The sequence below is a fragment of the Pelobates fuscus genome, chromosome 1, assembly GCF_036172605.1.
Source record: "Pelobates fuscus isolate aPelFus1 chromosome 1, aPelFus1.pri, whole genome shotgun sequence".
Lineage (NCBI taxonomy): Eukaryota > Metazoa > Chordata > Amphibia > Anura > Pelobatidae > Pelobates > Pelobates fuscus.
In genome coordinates this window covers 413210899-413237867 of record NC_086317.1, presented here as the reverse complement: position 1 = coordinate 413237867, position 26969 = coordinate 413210899, and the positions used below count along the sequence as shown (strand labels likewise).

Here is a 26969-nt window from a genome sequence, read left to right as displayed (position 1 = left end):
TAACCATGTGATGCCACAGGGCATGTACACTATGTGTTTCACCCTATTGGGCTTCTTCTGTGATGTCATGGTTCGTCTTCATAAGTGCCTCATAAAAGGAGCAGTATGGTCTCTATATACATACCTTGACAGAAGACAATCATTTTGAAAGACATGATTGCTTCGGGAGATATACATTTACAACATATGGGAATCTGCATTTAATTGCCCCTGGTTTAGCAGAGTCCTTCATATAGTTGAGGCACAGTTCGTCATGTAGGGCAATATCCACATCATAATCTTTATTTTCAGAAAAGGTAACCAGACTGTTATATAATTGTTATAACAATAGTAATAGGTTCTAGTTGGCAGACAGATCACTATCTGCTGGTAGTAGATTTTTGTTCTTATACTTTTCATCACCAAGTTCTGGAATATAAAACATTTTAAATATTTGTTTTATTAATTTTATAAGTAGCTGAAAAATCCAACAAGAATACCTTGCTGTGGAAGTTGGCGTCCTTTCAGACTTGATTTGGATGTACTCAGATTTTCATATTTCATAGATATCACTATGGGGGGACTTTGAGGCTGAAGCTCTGAATTGTGCAGGGCCAGATTAAGAGCCCAGTGGGCCTGGTGCTGACAATTATGATGGGGCCTAATTACAGAATCATATCGACCAAAAACATTAAAACAGTCATACCTCCCAAGCATCATGTATCTGATGGAGATGGTATTGGAGGGAAACGCAAAAGAGGCAGCTATAAGAAAACACATACTCTATGCTAATCTCTCTCTAATTCATGCTTTCATCTTTCAAGTGAATCCATACCCCCTAACAGCAGTGTCCAGTGAAGCAGGAAGTCAATGGGTGAAGTAAAAAGGTGGGCCACTGACGCGAATCACTTGACCAGAACTGCCAAAAGTGGCAAACATGCCCAAAAAGGGGGCATGCCTGTCCAAAGAATTGGAAGGCCAGCCTGGCATCAGTGTCCCTAGGGGATACATGGGGACACAGTGAGACATGGGGACACTGAGAGACCTGGGGACACTGAGACAATTGGGGACACTGGGAGACATGAAGGCACTGAGACACTTGGAGACATTGGGAGACATGGGGGCACTTGTGGATACAGACATGGGGACACTGGGAGACATGGGGACACTGAGACATTTGGGGACACTGGGAGAAATGGGGACACAGACATGGGGACACAGACACTGGGAGACATGGGGAAACAGACATTTGGGGACACTAAGACACTAGGGACACTGAGAGATGTGGGAACACAAACACTGAGAGACTAGGGAACACTGGGAGACAAGGGGTTACTGAGACACTCGGGACACTGGCTGGGAGGCATGGGGACACTGAGACATTTGGGGACACTAGAGAAACTGAGAGACATGGGGACACAGACACTGGCAGACATGGGAACACTGAGACACTAGGGAAACCGGTTGGAAGACATGTGGACACTGGGAGACATGGGGACACAGACATTTGGGGACACTGGGAGAAATGGGGACACTGAGAGACATGGAGGAAACAGATACTGGGAGACTAGGGGACACTGGGAGCCATGGGGACACAGAGACACTAGGGACACTGACTGGGAGACATGGGGACACTAGGAGACATGGAGACACTGTGTCCCTAGTGTCTCCGTGTCCCAATGTGTATCCCAATGTCCCTATGTCTTACAGCATCCGCATGTGTCTCACCGTCCCCATGTCTCATAGTGTCCCCTAGTGTCTCAGTGTCCCCATGTTCCCCAGTGTCCCCTAGTGTCTCAGTGTCCCCATGTGTCCCTTAGTGTCTCAGTGTCCCCATGTTTCCCTGCTGCCTTTCTCCTCGTCCCTCACTTCCCTGAGCTGTAGTCTGTTTCTGCAGGCTGGGAGCTGCTGCCTGAACTCTCTGTGCTGTGTAGCTGCTCACCCGCGGTTTAGTGAGTACAGAGAGGCAGGGAGGGATATGCTGTAAGTTAACTTCCTATCCCTGCCTCTCTCCACACACAGTGACCCCTACTGGCTTTCTTTTTTGAAATTGGCCTATTCCATGGGCCTGGGCCTGGAGCTGCAGCTCCATCAGCCCCTATGTTAATCCGGCCCTGGATTTGGGGCTCTTTTACTCCAGATCTCTATATTTCATGGAAAACAGGTGTTTGTTTTGTTTTCTTTTTTTATATTATGCAAGCACTTCTCAAAGCGCACACCTATTACAAAAAGAAAGACTACTAAAATTGGTTCCCCCAGGTAAAGGAGTGCTGGGGAAGTAGGGATCAAAACTGCACACGCCTCTATTAGTCAGTAAAGGAGGTTAAGCATGCATGGGATAGGCATAAGGCTATCCTAACTATAAGATAAGGCCAGGGACTAATGAAAGTATTTAGAAAACTGGGCAGACTAGATGGGCCGAATGGTTCTTATCTGCCGTCACATTCTATGTTTCCATGTTTCTAGTTAGTGTGGTGAGATCTCATTTCATACCTAGCTGTGCAAGATGTGCTTGTTTTTGGTTATGGTTTCATTGAGATCCCAAAGCGCATTTTGCTCTTTGGTAGAGAGAACGGGGTATGCGGGGAAATGCCATAATATATCATTACCTCTCTGTTAGATTAGGGGTCACTGAGTTTTCCTTTGGGCTCAAGCCCCAATTGTTTCTGGTACCTAGAAGCTCCCCTGCTATGTTTATTGGACTACCTGCAAAGTGCCTTGAAATGCCCAGAGTGATTTTCTCTGAATTTGCAGTTGCATTTGTGAATCCTGATGTTTCAAGCTATGGAACACTTACTGTTACTGGAATATTGTTCATAGAAACACTCACACAGGCAATTACTGCTGGACTGTGAATGAAAAGCAGCCCTGGAAAAAATTCTATACCAGCCCCATAATGCATTGCGCCAGCATAGTGTGCAGATATGGAAGCGGGAAAAAACCTGAAAACTGAAAACTATAACTCAAACATGAAAGAAAGCACTCATAGGGCTACAAAATAAACAAAAGAGTCGATTTATGGTAAGCAGACGTAAATTTGCATATAATCAATGTTTCAGCCCATTTTCTTGATATATTAAGAAAAGTTTGGTCATTTGGACTGAAATTGTGAATGTATGCTATTGCACAGCAGTAAAAATTATGTTATCTTGTTTTCTTTGAAGTAATAAGAGTGTATTCTTCACTTTGGCTTACAACTGGATAAATTTCAGTCAATGGCAATTCAATTCCCATAGGAAAGCATTAGGGGCCTATTGCGCATGTGTGGAAAAATGCTGCGCTTCACCGCACCAATCATCATCTCCTCATAGAGATGCATTGCATCAATGCATCTCTATGGGGAGTGATCAGTGCCTCCATGCAGAGTGTGCAGCACTGTACTAGGAAGCATCTCTAGTGGTCGTCTAGTGTTACTAGAGATGTGCCTAGGCAGCAATGTAGACACTGCCTTTTCCCTGAAAAGGTAGCATTTACAGTGCTCAGCCTACAGGGACAGGCTATAGACACCATAACCACTACAGTAAACTGTAGTAGTTCTGGTGACAATAGTGTCCCTTTAATACAACATCTTTCTCTCACCGGTTGACTCTGAGTTACATGGAGAGCAAGAGACACATGTGAAGATGCATTTTGTTTGTGTCTTTCTCCTCCAAGCCCCTTTCATTTGTCTTTTAGCCCCAGCCCCATTGTCTCTTTCTCCCTTTCCCAGCCCTTCTGTGAGTCTCTTTCGCAGGCCCCAGCACCTCTATGTGTATCTTTCCCCACAGCTCATCTGTGTGTCTCATTCTCCCCTTTCCCAGCCCCTCATGTGTCTCTTGTTCATCTTCCTCAATTCCTCTGTATGTCTCCTGTTACCCTTTCCCAACCCCTCTGTCTCTTTCTTCCCACACACCTCCATGTGTCTTTTTACTCCCCAGCCCCTCCATGTGTCTCATTCCACCCTCTCCAGTCTTCCATGTTTACCATTAGCCCCAGCCCTCCATGTGTCATATTAGCCCTCTGTCCATATAGCCCCCCCCCAGCCCTCCATATGTCCCACTAGCCCTCTCTCCCAGCCCTCCATGTTCCTATGCCCCTCCCACCCCTCCATGAGTTCCTATACCCCCTCCCAGCCATGTATGTGTCTCATTAGCCCTCCCATGTATCTCAGTGGCACCCACATGTGTCCCATGAGCCCCCAGCCCTCCATGTGTCCTATTAGCCTTCTTTCCCAGTCTTCCATGTGTCCCTATAGCCCCCTCCCAGCCCTCCATGTGTTCTTGTATCCCCCTTTCAGCCCTCCATGTGTCCCTTTAGTCCCCCCAGCTCTCCCTGTGTCCCATTAGTTCCCCCCAGCTTTCCCTGTGTCCCATTAGTTCCACCCCCAGCTCTCCCTGTGTCCTATTAGTTCCACCCCCAGCTCTCCATGTGTCCCATTAGTTCCCCCCAGCTCACCCTGTGCCTCATTAGTCCCCCCCAGCTTCCCCTGTGTCCCATTAGTAACCCACAGCTCTCCCTGTGTCCCATTAGTTCCCCCCAGCTCACCCTGTGTCGTATTAGTTCCCCCCCCAGCTCTCCCTGTGTCCCATTAGTTTCCTCCCCCCCCCCCCCCCCACTCTCTGTACCTTGCTGTAGCGTGGTAAAGCAGGCAGACCGCATGCAGAAGCTCGTGCTCACTCTACCTGGTCTGACAGGAAGCAGTCATGTGCTCTCTGTGAGCACTTCCTGTCAGACCAGGTAGGGCAACAGGAGCTCCGTTACTGCGGTCTGCCTGCTCGGCCACGCTACATTCTGTGACCGGCAGGGGGGGAACGCAACCCCTCCTGCCGGTCACCCTGTAATTGCGCTGTGGGGTCCGAGGGCCGATGCGCACTATGCGGCCGCTCACCAGCCTGCTAGTATGCCGGCCCACTGGGAAATTTCCCGGTGTCTGGCCCTGCAGGCACTGCACACGCATTCTCAAAGTCAGTTCATACAGAAAAACTAACATCCAAGAATTCTACTTCTAAACACAGAAACACTCATGTTCATCAATACCGAATTTATATAGAAACATTCTTTGGTATTTCAGTCAAAAAACACTCCGACATTGGGAATATTTGTCTGGGGAAAATGAGAGAACAATTGAAAAAGGAAAGATTATATTTAATTGTGGGAAAAGGCAAATAAAGAAGAGGGGGAAAAGGAAATATAAGATTTAATGCTGAAAAATAAATCCCAAAAGAATTTTGCATGGTGCCACACAAACTTTAAAGGGGGCACTATTTGTACTAATAATAAAGACAAATATAGATGTCAGATAGCATACAACATATTTCACATTTTCAATAAAAGCCATTAAAATGACCCTACCTGCACCATAACCAGTTCAGCTTGCGGCAGTGGTTATAGGACCCTGGCCCTTCACTCTCATATTAAAACATTTTCTAGCTTGTCAACCTCTTACTTGCAATGTTCTTTTCCTGATGCTCTGTTTAAATTGCTCGAATGGTTTGAGAACAGGTTACATGTTTTTGTCAAACATATGAGCCCATTATTTGGGGGCAGAAATCATCGGTAGAAAATGTATTTTATGGATGGGGAAACTGGGATTTTTGCTGAGACAATAGTAAATTATGAGTGAGGGTTGTATTGTTGCTATATCTGGAGGAAAACGAACTATTTTACAGTTATGGTGGCTAGTCAGAGACAGGAGCTGTGGCTAGTGCGTTAGGACCATAAGATAACGGATAGACTGTCAGCTTTTGTACACTATACATCATCCTCCTATCACAAGATCTGGGCCCCTTGGGTAAACTTTTATGGAGTCGATAAATGATCCATACCTGTGTTAAAGATTTATGGGTCTTTGCTTGCTCCGCAGAGTACGTTTTTTCTGTTTGAAATGCTGTTTTCTTTTCTTTACTTATAGATGCCTTGCTATCGTATATGACAGTTCTTGGACTTAACACTCTTTGTTTTTGAACAATTTATAAAGTACTATGGCTCTCTTTTTTCCCCATATATTATATATGTAACCATTTTGGGCAGCCTTAAAGAAATAATATACCTCTATTAATACCTCTACCACAAGTCATATTCTATAATAGTAAATGGAATCACGAATACATATTTAAATTTAGGTTTGTCTAAATTAGGTAACTGAAATCTGAATCTCCTGTTTGCTTTCTATAAATGTCATTGTTTTGGCATCATAGCAGGCCTTTGCCCTTTGTGCCATATGTAGGCCTGGGTAGTAGGTGTGCTAGGTGTGCCCATTCCCATCCTAATGTAGGGCTACTTTGGTCCCTCTGTCCTTTGCATTTTTGCATACATTTGATAAGGTGTTTCAAGAATTAAATCATGAATAAGGTTTATTTTCAAAATGTGCAGACTTTCAACAAGACAATGACCCCAAGCATACCTCAAATTCCACCAAGGCTTGGTTGCAGAAGAAGTCCTGGAAAATTCTACAGTGGCCATCCATCACAGTCACCTGACTTCAACACCATAGAAAATCTCTGGTGGGATTTGAAGAAGGTAGTTGCAGCTCGCAAATTTAATAATATTGCTGAACTGGAGGCAATTGCTCATGAGCAATGGGCTGAGATTCCTCAGGAACCCTGCCAGAAGCTGGTGTCTGGCTATGCATCTCGTTTGTAGCAGGTCGTAACAGCAAAAAGGTGCTCTGCTAAGTACTAAAGATGCTTGCCATGAAGGGGTTGAATAATTTTGAGATTGGAGAAGTCATTATAAGTTGTATTTTCAGTTGAATTTGGGGAAACCACTTGAAGCATTCGTTGTATTGAGCTTTTTATTGCTTTTGATGATTTGTTCATTGCAAACAGCTGAAAGTCTATACATTTTTGACAATAAACCTGATTTTCAATAGGGGTTGAATAATTTTGATTACAACTGTATCTTTGTATACACATGTTTATTACTAGAGCAAAAACATTGGAGGATATATATCAAAATGTGCGACCGGTGGCAGAGGGAGCACAGAACATCCCCGTCCTGCTTTTTACTCTTTGTAGTGTTGCCGCGCAGGACCCAGGTAGGGAATTTCATTATCCTCAACCAGGATCTAGAAGAAAGGGAGCTACAACAAATATACAGGCAGTGGGAATAAAGATATATACTTCCAGTACCCTGCCTGTGTGACTATGTCTATCTGGGTCTGTGTGTCTGGATATGTTACTGTGTGCATGTGACTGTGTTACTGTGTCTGTGTTTGTGTGACTGTATTTTGTGTAGCTGTGTGCATGTAAATGTGTGCATATATGTGTATTTATGTGACAGTGTGTCTACTTAAATGTATGTGTAAGTGACTGTGTGTATAATTTTGTAATTATCTTGTGACTTTGTGTGATTGTGACTGTGCATGTCAATATATGTATCTGAGCGCATACATATTTGAGGTGGAAGGGTTAAGAGAAACACAAGAATGAGAAAGGGGTTAAAAGAGGGAAATTAAGAAAGGGGGAATTATAAGAAACAATCAAGAAGGTCAGGAGATATACAGGGAGTGCAGAATTATTAGGCAAATGAGTATTTTGACCACATCATCCTCTTTATGCATGTTGTCTTACTCCAAGCTGTATAGGCTCGAAAGCCTACTACCAATTAAGCATATTAGGTGATGTGCATCTCTGTAATGAGAAGGGGTGTGGTCTAATGACATCAACACCCTATATCAGGTGTGCATAATTATTAGGCAACTTCCTTTCCTTTGGCAAAATGGGTCAAAAGAAGGACTTGACAGGCTCAGAAAAGTCAAAAATAGTGAGATATCTTGCAGAGGGATGCAGCACTCTTAAAATTGCAAAGCTTCTGAAGCGTGATCATCGAAAAATCAAGCGTTTCATTCAAAATAGTCAACAGGGTCGCAAGAAGCGTGTGGAGAAACCAAGGCGCAAAATAACTGCCCATGAACTGAGAAAAGTCAAGCGTGCAGCTGCCAAGATGCCACTTGCCACCAGTTTGGCCATATTTCAGAGCTGCAACATCACTGGAGTGCCCAAAAGCACAAGGTGTGCAATACTCAGAGACATGGCCAAGGTAAGAAAGGCTGAAAGACGACCACCACTGAACAAGACACACAAGCTGAAACGTCAAGACTGGGCCAAGAAATATCTCAAGACTGATTCTTCTAAGGTTTTATGGACTGATGAAATGAGAGTGAGTCTTGATGGGCCAGATGGATGGGCCCGTGGCTGGATTGGTAAAGGGCAGAGAGCTCCAGTCCGACTCAGACGCCAGCAAGGTGGAGGTGGAGTACTGGTTTGGGCTGGTATCATCAAAGATGAGCTTGTGGGGCCTTTTCGGGTTGAGGATGGAGTCAAGCTCAACTCCCAGTCCTACTGCCAGTTTCTGGAAGACACCTTCTTCAAGCAGTGGTACAGGAAGAAGTCTGCATCCTTCAAGAAAAACATGATTTTCATGCAGGACAATGCTCCATCACACGCATCCAAGTACTCCACAGCGTGGCTGGCAAGAAAGGGTATAAAAGAAGAAAATCTAATGACATGGCCTCCTTGTTCACCTGATCTGAACCCCATTGAGAACCTGTGGTCCATCATCAAATGTGAGATTTACAAGGAGGGAAAACAGTACACCTTTCTGAACAGTGTCTGGGAGGCTGTGGTTGCTGCTGCACGCAATGTTGATGGTGAACAGATCAAAACACTGACAGAATCCATGGAAAAATATTCATCTTTGATATTAATGAGTTTTTGGGGTTCATTGAGAACATGGTTGTTGTTCAATAATAAAATGAATCCTCAAAAATACAACTTGCCTAATAATTCTGCACTCCCTGTATACAAATGGATGAGTGGGTGCAGAGCTACACACAAATGTTTAAATTGGGGATGGTGGGGGGGCTGTTGCCAACATACTTTTCTGCCCCAGGTGACAAGTAACCTAGGTACATCTATTCTGGGTGCACACCTTAACATAAATTGCTGCACATGGCTATTTCATCCTGCAAGGCAGCAATTATTTAATGTAACCCTTCAGAATATGTAAGCATTAAATGAGCATTCTCAGTATGATGTGACATCTGTTCACCCCTTCCATATATATTATCTCTTTTGTGTTACAACACTTATGTCCTGCCTAATATTTCTGAGTCGAGTACAAGGTTTGATTTCTAACACACACAGATCAGTAGAAAAATGGATTCTCAACTGCATCATTTATTTGTTGACTCTGAGATTCTGTAACGTAAGACCCATAAAGAAGATTTAATGGTGGGGTGAAAAAAAAAGGCGGCTTGCAAATGTGGTCACTTGGAGAGGTTATTTCCAACAATGCAACAGTTGTAAACCTAGAATATGTGTTCATAGGTGTATGTATATGATGCATAAAGTCAATCTGTCATGCAAATATGATAAAGTGGTATATAGTGTAATATTTCTCCTGTACTTTGCAGTAGTCAAAGTTCTAGCACATGTATTGATAAAATGTCAATGCCGTTTTGAGAGCATCAAGAATTAAACTGTAGTTATGAGATATATATATACAGATGAATCACTGAATTCCCATAATGCCAGGCACAGTATTCCACAATTCTTAACATAAGTCTTTACCCCGAGGCTAACAAGGCATTTGCCTTGGGTAGCACTTTCCGGTGGGGGGGCATAGAATGCCGCCCCCAAACACCCCGGCAGATGCCTTGTTAGTCTTGTGTCATGGGGATCCCAAGAGTTGTCAACATTAGGGCCCCCTCTAGGCAGGCAGTCATGTGTATTGCAGGCAGGCGGTGAGGGAGCACTGATCTCCGCTCTTCATGCTCTGCTCCTTTGCACGCCCGCAGTTATGCCGGGAGCTGGATTATGATGTCATTCTGGACCTGGCTTCCCTTAAGCAGCATGTGAGGAAGCATAGGAAGAAGCTTGCAGTTCCCACTCAACCTACTGTGCGCACCTGCCAGCAGCCAGCCCAGCAGCCAAAAGAGCCCTGCAGACACACTGGCCCTTAGGGAAAAAAAACACTCTAGCTCTCCAAAAGGTAGAGAGGCTGGGTGGGTTTAAATTTAAAAAAAGATAACTTGTGAATGCATGAAAAATGTGTGCGCTACTACTGTCAGTGAGTGTGCGCATCTGTGAGTGAGTGTGCATGTGTCTGTGAATGTGTCTTCTGTCAGTGAATGTGTGTTAGTGTGTGTCTGAATGAGTGAGTGAGTGAGTAAGTGTGTGTGTCTGTCAGAGTGTGTCAAATCAGTGAGTGTGCCTGTGAGTGTGTATATCAGTGAGTGTATGTATATCTGAGACTGCGTGCCTCTCATTGAGTGGGTGTGTCAGTGTGTGTCTGTCAATGAAAGTGTGTGTGGGTTAAACAGTGTGTGCCAATGACTGTGTATCGGTCAGTGAGTGTATGTCAGTGCATGCATCATTGAGGGTGTGTGTCTGTGAGTCAAACAGGGCAGGATCAACATAAGAGCTGGTGTGGACTGGCTGACAATGAAATTAGTTAAGGTAAAGCTTTGCAAATGCTCTTGCTGCTCCAGTCTCTCTAACACTGTGGAATGTTCCCTTTCTTCTACACTAACTACATACACTTTTTCTCTGTTCCAAGCTGTATAACAGGGGCTTCTGCCTGCTATTAAGGAGGTTAGGATAGGAGTGGACCAGCGAGTGCTAGGGGACAGTCCTTAGAAAGCGTAGAGCTAGTGCATCATTAGACGCATTTATGCCAAGCTCAGGGTGCTGTCTGCACAGTATGTCCTTGGTTGGTCATCCTTGGCAGGTGGCCTGATGTGTATTCACACCAGGCTGACCATCTTATTCTTCGTACAGACAGGCCCCTTTTCTGGGCATGTTGTCCCTTTGGGCAGTGCTGGTTATGTGATTCCCTCCAGCACCTCCTCCACCAGATACATGACACTTGGGATGCATAACTGTTTTAATGTTTTAATGTTTTCTGTCGATAAGATTCTGCAATAGGCCCATCATAATTGTCAGCACCAGGCCCAAAGGGCTCTTAATCTGGTCCTGGAGTCAAAGGTGCATGTTGGTCTTAAACAGGAAGAGGTGGGGCAAACTTAGATTAGGGAAGTGCCCGAGTTTCGTCATGCCTAGGGCAGCACAAATCCAAAATACACCACTGGGGTTACGTTTGGCACTGAAGCAGTTCATCAATGCAGCCTAAAGAAGAGACACAAAAGTCAGATAAGGATAATATTTAGTGGTTATATTCTAGTGGTTATTCTTGCATTTCATAATTTGAAGAGTGCAAATCTGCTAGGAAAATCACTGTGCATTGTTAAATAATGTACACAATTTAAACATGTTTATGATGTCACACCTGATAATGTTGTATGCTCAAACTCTTTTCATGTCAGATACTTTTTAAGATCACTGGGGTGTTGTAGTAAATCATGAAAGCCAAAAAAGTGAGTGATCATTTCCCATGTGCCCACTAACAGCCTCTAACACAGGAAAGGACTTGCAGGAGGAGCCCCCACAACAATGCATCTTCACCTGTGTTTTTCATAACCTTCTTTTAGCCTCTTATGTGTTTCTTATCCCATCTTCTGAATGTCTTATCCATTTTGCCCCTTTAAAGTATCTTATCCCCCTTGTGTGTGGCTTACACCCCTTGTGGGTATCTTACAAAATTCCCCCTTGTGTATCTCTTACATACTCCCAGTCCCTTTGGGAGTATGTAAGAGATACACTTACTTACCTAGCACCCCCACTGTGTGTCTCTTACTCCCCCCCAATCCCCTTATATGTCTCTTTCTTGCCCCACAGCCCATTTACATGGCTCTTTCTCCCCCAGCCCTTTTTGTGTCTCTCCCCCCCCCCTCCCCAGTGCCTTTGTGTGCCTCTTTCTCCCATCAGCTCAATTGTGCAACCCCAGTCCCTTTGTGTGTCTCTTTCCTCCCCAGCAATACATATGCATTGTCAGCTGTATGTCTCGTAACCCCCCTTTTGAAAATTGTTACCCCCTTTAGCCTCTTTTGGGTTTTATATCCCCTCTTTTGTATGTCTTACCCCTTTTGCCCCTTTGTGTGTCTTACCACACCCTTTAGTGTATGTTATCCCCCATTTGTGTGTCTTACATCCTCTTGTGGGTCTCTTCAAACCCACTCTTGTGGGCCTCCCCTCCTGCCAGTCATCCAGACATTGCACTCCTGGAGCCGATATGCCCTAAGGAGGCTGTTTGTGCATTCTTATGGTAGCACTGGCCTTGCTCTAAATGTAATCCTTCCTAATACCTGAGCAAACCCTTTACTTAGCCTAAACCTGAAAAAGCAATGCCCTTTACCATAATCATATGCTTTTGGATAAGCTTTTTAAATTATTTCCTATTTTTGGAATGATTTCTTGTTTAAAAAAATATTTGAATATTTTTGATACATTGACCTTTTTATATGATACTTATTTTGATATTTTAATATTGTGGGGGGGGGGGGATTTTTTTTAAAAAAAGGTTTAAAAAATGTTTTAAATAATATTTAAAAGCTTATTTAAAAATATTTCATTGAGGTTATCTTTAACCCTGCATGCTTTTACACCGCTGCATACACTCGCAATACTCAGATTCAAACACAATACATTACACACAGAAATATGTACATACATGTATTATACATGCGTACTGTTTTCTTAATGCATGCAATGTCCAGCTAAAACACCTTCTTTATTTGTTGTTGTTTTTTGGGGGGGTTTAGGTAGAGGTATAACTGCGTGCCCCTTGAGTTCTGTACCTATGGGCACCTGACATGTAAATCCGGCTCTGGGAGGTAGAATGGTCCCTGACAGCCTCGTCCCCACTAGGGGTATGGCTAAGCCAGAGATTCCTTGGCCTTATCAACACATACCAGCAATGGGCAATGTGATAGCCTGAAAGTGGTCAGCTGACACTCTCAAGCAATCAAAGCTTGCCGTTTCTGCTCAGGTTAATACTTCCTCATTAGCTCCAGCAGCACAGAGGGGATGAGCGCTGGGGACGCTCATTTAGCATTAAACCATTAAAGACAGATTAACACTGAATGGGAGGAAAGCGCCTGGGGACTCCAGACACTATCACCACTTCAATGAGATAAAGTGGTTGCAGTGCCATGTCCCTTTAATACCCAAATGATTTCAAGTGAATACCAGAATGGAAAATTTGAGTTACATGAGTCAATTTCTTTTTATATATTGTCTGTTAAAAGCAGACTTTTGTAAAAACAAAACAATTCGAAAATAACATACTTATCTGGTAAAAGTGTATTGTAGAATGTTTATCCAGTACATTAGCTGATAATATAATTATGGAAATCAAATTATTCTGGTCATTTGTAATGTTTTCCATTTTTATCAATAATATTTGTTCTGCAGCCAAATCACAGAGAGACACAACTAGCATCTAACCCTGTGCTGTGCAATACATTATAAAGAAAGATTCAAATGGTTATACACAAGAAATGTGTGCATTATATATTCCTTTGGCAAGCAAGTTGTTAACATGAATATGTCATTTTGAACCAGAAAGTAGTTTCCTAATCATAAGCACAAATACAGGTGCTAGTATCACACACTCTCGATTATCCATAGACACCCTCTACAATATAGTATTATAATGATTTAATATGTTGGGCAATAAAATCTGCAATTCTGGATACATTGAATAAACTGTTTAACAACAAAATGACAGAAGAGAAATAACCAGTACCTTTGAGATCTCCCGCCCACAATCCTACAATTAGGACAGGTAAGTCACAAGGTAAGTGGCTAAGTGGGTACCTATTATTCTGGCCAGTAAGATTGTGAGTATAGAGATTTACTAAAAATAGGAGGTTTGACCCATTGTACAGCGCTGCAGAATTTGTTGGTGCTATATAAATAATACTAATAATAATAATACAAGAAAAAGAAAAAAAAAGTGAAAGGATTATTCAACAAATAGAAAGTGAATTGAAACGTTTAGGCCAAAACAGCTTAACTTGGAAACTGTTTTTCCGACCAGTTATTTTGCACATGGCAGGGTTACTTACTAAAGTGAATTTCAAATTTAAGGCCAGAGTAACCAAACTGAAAGCATAGCGGACTTAGAAAATGTTTCCAGTTCGGCTATTTTTACCTTAAATTTGAAATTCACTTTGAATTTGCGGTTTAGTAAAGAATCCTGTAAATTCAGAATTTCACTTTGAATTCATTATGATTTGCAATCAGTTCACATAATAATAATAGATAGTTCTATTAGACAGGATTATTCACTAAACTGTGTAATGTGTAAATGCAACAATATCCACATGGCAAATCACACATGGCAAAATATAGACTATAGCAGCCAAGCTCTGTTTTTACAGATTAGCAGTTTTTTGCCTCAATTTTTCTTTTCAGATTTTCTACTTTACAGTTCAGAACTTAGTGAATAGCCCAGTGAGAGTGTTTACATTGGCTGTTCTATTTATACATGGTGTAACCCCCTAGGGCTTATAATTTACAAGAGTATTAAAAAAAACAAACAGAAAAAAAAACAAGGAGTTTACTTCACTCCAGTGCTGAAGGGGTTAAACATAGCATGCTTGCTGTTGAAGAATAATGCATCATTCCCATTGGACTCATAAGCCATTGGTGCACTTAGGAGGAATTACTGCTGAAATATGCATTTTATGTGCAGTGAATGCAATGCACAAATCTGAATACAGAGATTTTAGGCTGCTTCAGCAAATTAACCCTTTTCACACCTTTTTTTTTTTTTTTTTAAATCAAGCCACCAGCATGATGTTAGTATGAAGATTTATATTATATTATCCTTTTATAAGGCTCTTACTCACCATAATTATGGAGTTTATTTCCCATAAATTCCCAATATCCTTGTAATCCATAAATATGTTATTTATCACAGATCCCTGCTTCCCTAGCCCATAATTACATCAGGAAGTCGACCTAGTTTGCTTGGGATTTTCATGCTGTCTTTAAATATCCACATCACAGTGTACTGGTCTCAAACCAAAGAAAGCAAAAAAACAAAAACACAACATTCTTGTTACCAAATTTTATTTCCTTTGGGCAGATCTGTAAAAATGACATTAAATTACATAAACAAATACCCCAAACAGCTGATTACATGAACACTTAGCAAGGCAAAGAAGAGGGATATAGATTGTGCAAATGACATGCAAATCTTTGTTATCAAGTGGTTTAAGTGGGGAGTAAGTGACATTGTATCCTGTACTGATGGGTGGAGTTATAATATTTAAAATCCTTATATAAAGGAAATAAAACAAAGAACGTATACATGTGATGTACTTTTTCCAACCAAGTTCAAAATGTATGTCGTGATTGTGCAACATTTGTATCCTGCTACAAATCTGACTGTCCCCACACTAATCAGCTTAATTCAAGATGTGTTTTAGCAACTTTAATATTTTGCTTTAAATGTTGCAAGTTAGTTACTAGATCAACCCACTGTTTAGTGAATAAGCACCTAATGCATATCATACCAATGATTTAGCTTTAAGTTTCTTTTTTACAGTTTCTCTCTGTATCTTCTTAGGATTGATTGATGTGTGAGAGGTGCAGTGGGGCCACCTGGAAATAAAACATAGAAATTAGTTAAAATAATAATAATAATAATAATAATAATAATAATAATAATAATAATGCTAGCAGGAAAAAAAGATTATTATTATTATTTTCCTGAGATGAAGAAATAAATAAATAAAAATAAGTATTTATGATGTAAAAGTAACTTTTTCTTTTTCTTCTACTTTTTCCCCCAACCTTGTTTCAAATAGCTATTGGAGTATGGATTATTAACCCCTTCGCAGCAGAGCAGAGAGCTCGCTAAGCCAGCAGTTCTGGAGTTAAAAGTATGAAGAATCATTTGAGGCCTCGCTAAGACTGGGCTGTTTTGAATTATGGCTTTGTTGAGCCAAAGGTCATTACAATGGATACGTAAAGCAATAAAACTAGTGCAACCAGTACTCTTTCCCTATAAAGATTATCATTATTGGCTTATTAATACTCGACAATGGTGAGTTATATCTCAGTAATAAATAGGGAGCTTGACTCGTGCTATCAGATAGAAATGAAGAGTATTTCCTTTCTGCTTTTACTACAGCCACACGTGTGTGAACACATACACCGCTTTCTAGGCGTTATACAGCGTTACATTTACACTGATTGCTATGTATCGATTAGTAATGTGCATGTATGCATATCTACAGGCATAAATATCGATATGTATGTGGCGATTATAGCGATTACAACGTGTGTGTATGTATGTGTATTTATTTTAGAGTGTGTGTAATAAATGTATGTCTGTGTATATCTCTATCTACATATATATACACAAACATACACACACACTCACACACACAAACATACACACACACATACACACACACACACATACACACGTATTTTGTGCATAAGTAAACATTATTTTATATATAATAATGAATATCCGTGAGAATATATATATATATATTTAATATATAGTGTGCATTAATATATATATAGATACATAATGTGCATATTAATGTACAGACACGTAAATAAATCAAAAAATCACGCATGATTAAATACACAATACATAAAATATAATTAAATACACAATACATAAAATATAAGAGGCCAGCCTACATCTATTTATTTATATTTCATGTAAGCGCCAAAATGATCTTCTGATACACATTCAGTTTCTAATATTTCATTTAAAGGCAGTCATTTTTTACAAGCTCATTTGAAAAATAAAATAATATATATATGATATAAATGTAATAAAATGTCTAAAATCACAGTTGATGTTTTTTGTAAATCCCATGCATGTAAGGCGGGCTATGATGTATGTACAAAGCATTCAGCTTATCGTGCAGATAAGAGGTTAAATCTGGGCCTTGTATTTTCACAGTATATTTTGTAGCTTCTTGGCCATTCTTTGATTTATTAGCCTGTCCTAAAACAGGAGTATATTTTGCTGTTGACTTTTAATGGCCCTAGTATTGTCTATCACTGGGAATATGGATCCCATAAACCAAGGCAAAAAAAAAATAATAAAATGAAAAACGATACGTTTTTATTAATCCCAAATATTGGAACTGTTACAGAACTCAGCGACCATTAACATGTGTCTAAATGTTACTATGTAAACCCAGTACACACATCTACACACCAGCTGCAAAAAGGCTGGAGATTAACCCCATTCACTGCCCTTGATCTGTTGTACTTGCAGCAAAGGAGTTAAACTGCACAGGGAACACAGGAGGTCTCAAATAAATTCAAACAATTACAGCTGTATGTATATAAAAAATACAAATAAATCACACTATATTCGATTTTTTTTAACTTGTAATGAAATGCGATGTAGATCAAAAAGGAAAAATACATGACAATGATATTTACGATGTAAATCTCCCAGTTCCTAAAATAATAAATCCTGTCCTCTTTATTCTGACCCTGCTAATAATTTGGGGTTATTTTTAGGACTTTTTTTTAACAGCACTAAAGTACAATTATTCAAAATAATAAAATAACAAAATACCAGCACTAAAGTACAGTTAAACAAACAAATAAATAAATAAATAAATACAAATAAAATTAAAAATATATATATAATAACAGCACAATGCTTATTTTTGGGCATTTTTTGGTGAGTGTTACAGTATCTATTTTCATCTCCCTTATGTATTATAACAATACCTACACCCCCCCCCCCCTCCCCCTACACACACACTCACCACTCACATCACGCACAGTGCGTTAGGTGTATGTATTAACCCTTTCTAAGATCAGTTTGACCCAACTCTTTAGACTCTCACACTTACTCAGATCCCCAGAATAATCCACTGGCTTTTTAATTACCTGGCTGTGATTAGACCCAGGATACTGACCCAGATTACCCAAGTAAGCCCTTCTCAATCAGCACCTCCACTCCAGATCACTTCTGTTTGCAGTCCAATAAATCCCAGCTTCGGTTGAAGAAATTCTCAGCCAGAATGTTGAAAGTAACAGAAACAGTCACATCTCCCCTTGTCTTCTAAAAGTCCTCAGTGGGATTTGTGTGTGTGTGTCTGTCGTCTGATGGAAGCAGGGGTCGGGGAATTGCTCAAATAAAGTTGCAATGTTTGCTAAAATCTGAACATTTTCCACGTACTGGATTTTTTTTTTTTGTTGTTACACAGATTCTTTGAGTTACTAAGCGTTGCAGAGCTGGGCTTTCCCTTTATCCTTGTTTATAGCTACAGAAGGCAAAAAAACCATAAATCTTTTAGAAAGCCCATAGAGACAAGAGAGAATTGTGTATGCATGGATAGGAGCGGCTAATGTCTAAAGCTATTAAACAAGCCTATGTAGGACTCAACTTGTAGGGGTACATTAACTTACAGTTAAATTCTGCTAAGAGGAAAAATATATGCCATTGGAGAATTAACATAAACCAAATTCATCATTTGATTTTTGCCATATTAAATTAGCTAAGTATGATCACCCCCTCCTTTTTTGTCTTCCACACCCCCCCCCCCCCCCAGTCATTGTGTTCATTTTAAAGTCTAGGGCTGTTTGCATAAAAGTCATAAATCAGAGGTCAGAGAAAGTTTTTGAAATCGAGATCTGTGCTTAAAACGACTTGATGTGTCTGATAGGAATACCAAGAGCAGAGAGCGTGTGAAACTAATAGAGGGTGTGGGGGGCATTGGTGGGGTACAAGATAAAGGCGGTGAGTGCTGCAAAAAAATATACATATTAAATAAGAGCAGACCTTATGTGTACATTATTAAATTATCTGCAGTCTGCAAATGAGGCAATACAATAATAAAATAAATAAAATCACAGTATTGCCATAAATATGCATTAAGATGCTGTTTATTGCATGTACATAAAAGAATGCATTCTAACTTCATAAATATAAGTTAATACAAGGAACATATATAATTAGGATAAAATAAAAAAGGCGATGATGTGTGTTTTCTTTGCTGTGTATTGTATTTTTTTTTTATTATTGATCAGAAACCTTTCTCCTTTTTTTCTTTTTCATTTTTTTTTTTTTAACCAGAGGCCCTTAATGACGCCTATTTCCTTCCAGTAATCAATGCAAATTTTTTGCTAGTGGTCTGATTGTATCAGTGGACTCAGTGAGGCAGGGCTAGGTTCAATGCTTGGGTTGACAACCCCTCTTAAAGACCACTAAACAATCATAATCTGCATTGGCAATACCCCTACCACCACCACTTCTCTCTTCCACCCCCCCCCCCTCCCTCTCAACCCCCCCACGCCACCTTCCCCAAAAAAAGGGCCCAGTACAAATCCCTTAGCAAACGCCTCCCCAACTTCCCAGTGCTGCCTCTTATTCTCAGACTGAATATACACTGGGATATATTCTGCAGCTCCCTCTCCGCCTATGAAAGTGTTAAAAGGTAAGATATTTCTTCTACAAGCAAACAGCAGGCTTTTGTATACATGATTTATAGTCTGATTCGTGGTTCAAACAGAGTTCACTTGGATTTGCTACTGCTGAAGGCTAGCGATGATCTGACTTCACACCAACACGACTGACATTAAAATCTCTTTCCTTTAACTCACTGCATTTAGGATTGTGGGAAAAAAAGCGACTTGATAGCTGAAAATGTATATTTCGAAGAAAAAAAAAATCAGATGTGGGGGTCTTCTTTTTTATTTATTTATTTTTTTATCTCTGTCGACCTTTAAAATGATCCAGGTTGCAAAATGCATGATAGAGTTAATTTCTAATTAAACAATCGACAGCTCAAATGCTTGATCATACATGATGATATATAGAATCTGGTATAGGGGCAGAGGGGAGGGGGTGGGGTGATCAGTGTGTGTATATATATCATATTCATAGAACATGTATTTTCTAGGTAATATTTTACCAAATATCCCCTCCCCTATTACATTGTTTGATCATTTTTTGTTGTTTAAAATCAAATAGGAGATAACAGATTTTTTTTTCAGGACAAATAAAGCACTTAGCACAGAAAACAAAATAAAAATAAAACAAAGACCCCCAGTTGCAGCAATGCATAAATACAGTTTTCTTTATACATTGCTTTTGGTAGTTTACTAAGGAATGTGAACGAACTATTTCACAGAAAATGCTGCCACTACAAACATTAATTGCAAAAGCAGATTTAATGAGATGGTTTTTGTAGCTTCCAGTTAAATTAAACTCCCAGCACATTATATTTTATTTACAACCCCTTCCTAGATTCTTTGGTGTTTGCTCTGAGCCAGTAGCTAAAATGAAAATTCGTTTTTGATAAATGCCCTGCACACATTTTGAAGTTGGACTGACATAAATCAAAAAAGGGAAAATACACGAATCATATTTATATGGGGGCTTGGAGCTCTGGCTATTAAATAAACAGTATTTTCTATAGGATTTATGATATGTCGTCCTCTTATTATTGTATGGTTTTGTTGAGATTAGAGGTTTGTGTGTAGACATTGGGGCATTAAGAACAAAGAACCTTGCATTCTATGATGATAATTAGATTTACAATGAAGGACAATGGCCATAGGGCCATGATACAGAGACCACAGACCTTACAGGACCAGAGATGGGTATATAAAACAATTTTTTTTTAAAAAGAGAGAAACATTGGGGATTTAAGGTAGAAATATGTTTGTCTCCCAGGTTTTGTGCAGTGTAAATGTGCTGTTAGTGAGTGGGGTTATAAGGAGCTCTGCCAAAGAGAACAGTTTTGTATTATTATTGTCTTTGGCTCAATGTGAGTCAAATTCCTGAGACCAAGTCCTCTGTAAACACTTGGAAATGTTAGAGAAAGTTTGAACGTTAAATATGATGGGAATGTGAAATAGAGGACTGAATGGAGTCACAGAGAGGCCCCCTTGTTGTAATGCTCCCAGGCAGTACAGTGACTCACTAACCTATTTACTATATGGTGAGAGAGGCGAGGAGGATAGAATCACGGTACCTACACAGAGAGAGAGACCAATAGAATAAATAAATGCCATTGTGACGAAATGAAAACCATTTTAAAAAACCATAAAAAGTGAAAGTGATCAGACAGATAGAACGCAGCATAGTACTTGCTCACATTGTTTAACTAAATATTGCCAATCATATTCATTAGCTACAAAGTGATACTCTGATAGTGTAAATACACAATAGGTTACAATGTATAAATAAGCTGTATACAAAGATAGAACACACAGGTATCTAACTTATCAATTAGGAGACACTAATAAAATCTAAATAATAAATATCCAAATCTAACCCAAATATATTCGTTGTGCTTTGTATTAATGTAATTATTTATTATTTTTATTTTGTTTTACACAAATGAATCCAAATGAATCCGATGCTTGGTCACAGGGATCAAATATTAAACTTGTTTCATTGATAAATATGGCGAGATCCAAATTCACACTTTCTATGCTTTATTTATACCTTAGAGCAAATGGGTCTACTACTTAAACAGTGAACTGAAAGCCGAATGGCAAACAAAACCAAACTGAAAAAAACAACATGACTAATGTAGCCCAAATCTTCAATTCGGATTTCAAGTCACTAGAACTCGGTGTTTAGTGAATAAACCTCTTGCCCTATGCATCATAAGATTTCAAATGGTGAAATACAATAATAAAGTATAGTTTTCTTACAGACTTCTAAATACACACATTTAAAGGGTGTCCTTGGAAATAAATAAATGAATAAATAAATGAATAAAGGGATATTTACTAAACATCGAGTTGGGATGAGCCAACAACCGACTTGCACAGTGTAGGCCAGAGTAAATAGCTTGTGGAGAAAAATGAAATAAAAATAAATAAACAAAAATACCTACATCTATCTATCTATCTATCTATCTATCTATCTATCTATCTATCTATCTATCTATCTATCTGTCTGTCTGTCTGTCTGTCTGTCTGTCTGTCTGTCTGTCTGTCTGTCTGTCTGTCTGTCTGTCTGTCTGTCTGTCTGTCTGCCTGTCTGTCTGTCTGTCTGTCTATATTTCTATCTATCTATCTATATTCCTATCTCCCCCCATCTCTCTCCCTCCCTCTCTCTCTCTCTCTCTCTCTCTCTCTCTCTCTCTCTCTCTCTCTCTCTCCTCTACCCCCTGAATAACCCTTGTTCCATACACTTAGCACAGATTTGACCCATACCCATCCATTTGCCTTGTGCTAAGTTCTGTCTGTCTATCAGTTCCATCTGTCCATCCTTTGCTGCCTGCAGTGTTCTGCCAGTGGGATTTGATTTGTGTTTTTAAGTGAAGAGCCCCCGTGGAAAGCTGGATTGTGGTACAAAGCAAGATCAGATGATAAGTATTGTCCACCTTTTCCTAAAGTCATCCATCATGGCAGGTAAACCTGCAGTGTTTATACCACAACTAGAAGGTTAACCTTCCTGTGAGGCGGTCACATGGAACAAACCAGCAAACCATCAGACTACAGTCCTCCAGAAATAACCAGTCATCTAATTACTGTTAATCATTTTTATAACTTCCTACTGCACTTCCAGTAAATAAATCCTGCTGTCACAGCTTTAATCTATCATCTGAGACTTTATAAAACAACACTCTGCTGGCTTTATAGCACTCAATGGCTCTACCAATGTATGTGTAAATAGAATATACTATTTAATTGTAGTAATACTACTACTACTACTACTAATAATAATAATAATACAATTTAATAATAATAATAATAATAATAATACTTTATATATATAAGTATTATTATTATTATTATTATTATTATTATTACATTTTATTATTATTATATATACACACACACTAAGGATCTACGATATATATATATATACCTACATGCACAATTTGTAATATTAGTTCTAAACATCTTTAGCATATGTACAGACATTTAAACATACAGCTTCGTTTAAAACATAGGGTTCTGTGAATGTTTTCTAAACGTTCTAACTTGACAAACTTTCATCTCTCTCACCCAAGTCCTGCATGTACTATCGATGATTTATTGGGAGAGATCGAAACTAGTATATTAAGAGTTTGCCCAAAATGTCAAATATGATGGACATGGTATTACTTACCTACCTGTGAGTATAGTTACAATTTAACTAGTTTTGATTGAATACAATTCTCTGTAGAGTAATACTATACTTTTTAGATTTATACCACTTTTTAACTGTGTGATCTGACTTTATATTGGTTAAATATTTTACAAACACCATTTGTTTGTCTGTTTGAATTTAAACGAAATAATTGTATAAAGATTGGAATCCACTTTTTCAATGTACTTTTTTAATGTAATTGAACTAAGAGTAGAGCGAGTTTCCTAGTTTTCTTCCTGGAGTTTCAGTGTCAGGGGAGGTTGCATATGATGAAATGTGGACGATTATTAATATCAAAATAATGAAAAGTAACTCATTCTAGAAAGTCCTTCTCTGTGTGCACCCCTCCCCCCCCCCCTATCTGTACTCTCCATCCTAGGATCAGATAAAGTAGCAGCCTTCAGATTCTGCCATCAATTAGATATTGAGACCTACCACAAAGGATCAAATCGTATATTAGAAATCGGCTAAATATCTCAATTGGTTACTTTGTTTTTAAAGAATGATACTGAATATAACATATTTCTAAAGTAAGTAGTCAGATATGCTTGGACGTGACGTCAGCAAGTGGTCCCCAAAGCTTTTGGTTCATAATCTCTCTCTCTCTCTCTCTCTCTCTCTCTCTCTCTCTCTCTCTCTCTCTCTCTCTCTCTCTCCCACACTCTCTCTGTCACTCTCTCTCAGCAGGTTTGGGACCTCTCAACACAGTTTGTTTGGACTGGAAGAAGACATGGTTTGGGAAAGGATTTAAGATGCTTTTCCATTGCCTACTCTCTGGCTTGATACAACCGATGCAGGATCCTTTGTAAGCTTGATCTCTGTGATCACAAAACGTTGAAGGTGTCCCATTACTTCTGTGCACACTTAGACTGAGGAAAATGCAGAAATCACTTTACTACGATAATCCAAGTTCTTTTGGAGGCTGTGATTTCCCAGACTCCAATGACATTGGCTACCTAGGGCAAGATACTTACTCAAGTGAACCTGATTACGAGCCTGCTTTCTGTCTCCAGGCAGACACCACCACCACCACCACCACAGCTGCTGCCACCAAAGGTGAGCTCAGAGTCAAAGGTATACATTCCCATCTGTCTGACGTCTCGGAAAGAGCCCACCAGCCCAAATCACCCAGCTCTGCGTCCCCCACCCCAAAATCGACAGGAAACCAGAACAGCCCACCCAAGGACTGCACTGGACCCAACTCTGTCGACGTCACAGCCACCAAAAAGAACAGCAAGGCCACCAACATCCCCAAACAGATCTTCCCATGGATGAAGGAAACTCGTCAGCACTCTAAGCAGAAGAAGGCCATCCCACCCCCACCAGGTAAAGAAAAGTCTCTGTGCTCCCTCCCCTTCCCCCACAATGTTTACCTGCTCCTGCAAGGTGAAGGGGCTCATGTAGTAGGCATCTCAGTACATGAAAAACTGCTTCACCTAAGTGCTGTAACAGAGGGTCATTGCAAGAGTTAGTCTCTCATTAATAGAAATGACAGAGTGACTCAGATAACACCAGGTCCCCAATGCACCCCCCTGAGACTTCCTTTGCTGCCAACCCAGGTATATATAGATACTGTGTACACACAGGGGAACCACTCACAGCTCAAACTGTGTACACGGTGACTATCTGGCCCATACAGCTCTCATACAGCACTGATATTTGGTAATATAAGATTTATGTTTATATTTTCATAAATGAATAGTTTTGCAAGATGTGCACACAGATATACTTATATAAACACACATGTCTCTGCCAATACCTGTACAGTTCAGAGGTGACATTATGTGGAACACAGGTCCCCCTATGCCATAATCATCCTAAGGACCGAATAGTTTTATTGAATTGTTTGTTTGTTTGTTGTTGTTGTTTTGGCAAAAGTGTTTTGTGTAAAATCTCATTGTGTGACTTACAACTTTTAAAAAATATATTGTTGTATGTAAGTGTCTCAGAGTGAGTTTGGAGAATGCTTGATTTGCTAAAATGCCCAATAGGCATGCACATTCAGTAAATTCACATTAACACACAAAGTATACATTATTAGTTCACTCTGTGTGTGTGTGTGTGTTATACATTTGTTTATTATTGCAGTGAAGTTCACAATAATGTATTTGATGTGTTAGTTAAGAGATTTATGGAATATGGAATACAGGGTTATATATTAAAGTAAGAACTGAAAGTGAATTCAAATTGAATTTCATATTTAAGACCTGAGTCTAATTTGACCTTAACATTGGTCAATTTGAATTCACCTTAAATTCTTACTTTATTGAATAACCCTGATAATATTTAAATAACCAAACAGTAGGCTAAAAGGCACTTCAGTAGTCAGTGATAGAATTAATCTGAGCAAAGAGATTTAATTATATTATGTTTTACATCTTCATATGACTTTCTGTTATAGACTCCCAGTGTAACTTCCTACATCAAGCAACCAATCATATTCTTTCCTCTTTACTCCTCCCATGATTCCCTGCTAACCTTTGGTTGGATAGGAATCTTGGGAGTTGAAGGGCAGCAACAGTTTTTTAAGCTATTTGCTAAATCAGCCTGAAAGGCTGGCTGAGCATCATGGGAAATGTAGTCAGAACATCTGCAAGACTAGGAGAACATCACTGTTTGATGTTATTGTTTTAATGACTAAATAAACAAATCTGATATTTTGTATTACAGAGGATGAAAGCTTCCTGGACAACTTGAGCTCAGCCTCCAAAAGGGCCAGGACTGCTTACACCAACTCCCAGCTGGTAGAACTGGAGAAAGAATTTCACTTCAATCGCTACCTCAGTCGCCCAAGAAGACTGGAAATGGCCAAACTGCTCAATTTATCTGAGAGACAAATAAAAATCTGGTTTCAGAACAGGAGGATGAAGTATAAGAAAGATCACAAAGGGAAAGGTGGAAGTGTCTCTCCTGGGGGACAGTCTCCCAGCACAAGTCCCTTACTGGTATCATACTCCAACCCGCTACCTCTAGATGAGGACAATGGCTATGATGTGCCCATGGTCAACTCATTTAACAAGACCCCTGGGAACATGTATGGCTTAACTGCTTACTCAGCACCCCTGTTTGAGAACCCCCAGACCCAAAAGCGATATGGGGCCCATTCCCTCTCCTCTGAGTATGAAGACCCACATTTGCATGGTGAGGACACCTATGACACCTGTGGACTGGAAGGAAGCCAGAGTTACATTGCAGGAAATTACCTGGAGAATGGAAACTGCTCCATGTTCAACCTCCCCCATCCTTCTTCAGATAGCATGGACTACAGCTGTGCAGCTCAGATCCCTAGCAAACACCATCTAGGACCCTGTGACCCACATCCCACCTACACAGACTTAAACATACATCCTGTGCCTCAGGGTTGTTCTCAAGAGCCCCCAGTGCTGACACATCTGTAGGACTGTCAACCACATGAAACCAAGGCAATTTTCCCAGCTCCATTATGTTATTAAAAAAGAAAGCCCTGTACATGTAAATGTGTCCCAGTATTACACCCCCCTACCCCCCCAAACATCCCACATGTATTTATTGAGCTATGCACAATACACAACTATGCATGGGTGATGCAAAAGTAATTTCACATAAGCAAACAATTACAAGCTATTTCAAACAAAGTGCCCTATCTTCTAAATAGTGTATGTAACCTTTTACCCATAGTGGACTATTTCACATGAATGAATGTTATCTATTAATTTACCTTCCAATTTAGCCCATTACCCCTATCCAACAGATTTCACAGTATTCCTATTCTATTTTGAACTATATTTATGTGAAACAGATTTTTGTTTCGAAAACTTCACATTTTTTTGCGGAGAAAAAAAATATACAAAAAAAAAAACAAAAACAAAAGAAAAACGAATCATATGGGTTGGCGTCTGTTGATTTGAAATATTTTTGCTTATCTTTGATGTTTTGTTTTGTACTTGAGTTTTTCTATTTTAATTTATTGATATAGATATAAAAGCCAGATTGATGGTTTTCGTTCTTATTTTTTCATTTGAACACTGATCTGTCTT

The 26969-nt window shown here is 39.8% G+C and overlaps 1 protein-coding gene and 1 long non-coding RNA gene across 3 annotated transcripts in view; one reads left to right on the top strand and one right to left on the bottom strand.

Annotated features, from left to right (window-relative positions):
* LOC134597043 (homeobox protein Hox-D3-like) overlaps window positions 1–26754 on the top strand; it is a 33556-nt gene extending 6802 nt beyond the window's left edge. Inside the window, exons 1-3 of one of the 2 annotated variants that reach the window (XM_063444805.1) lie at window positions 19210–19294; window positions 23641–24279; window positions 25624–26754. In XM_063444805.1, coding sequence (XP_063300875.1) covers window positions 23832–24279; window positions 25624–26351 — 1176 coding nt within the window. In that variant the 5' untranslated portion in view covers window positions 19210–19294; window positions 23641–23831 and the 3' untranslated portion in view covers window positions 26352–26754. Of the gene's footprint in view, window positions 1–19209; window positions 19295–23640; window positions 24280–25623 lie in introns of those variants that run through there. The other variant, XM_063444806.1, reaches the window with a different exon arrangement.
* Window positions 14920–18107, bottom strand: LOC134597069 (uncharacterized). The gene is made up of 2 exons (XR_010090338.1): window positions 17745–18107; window positions 14920–15470 (listed from the first exon to the last, which is right to left on the bottom strand). It is a non-coding gene; the product is annotated as an uncharacterized LOC134597069 (long non-coding RNA).
* Window positions 26755–26969: the final 215 nt, after the last annotated feature.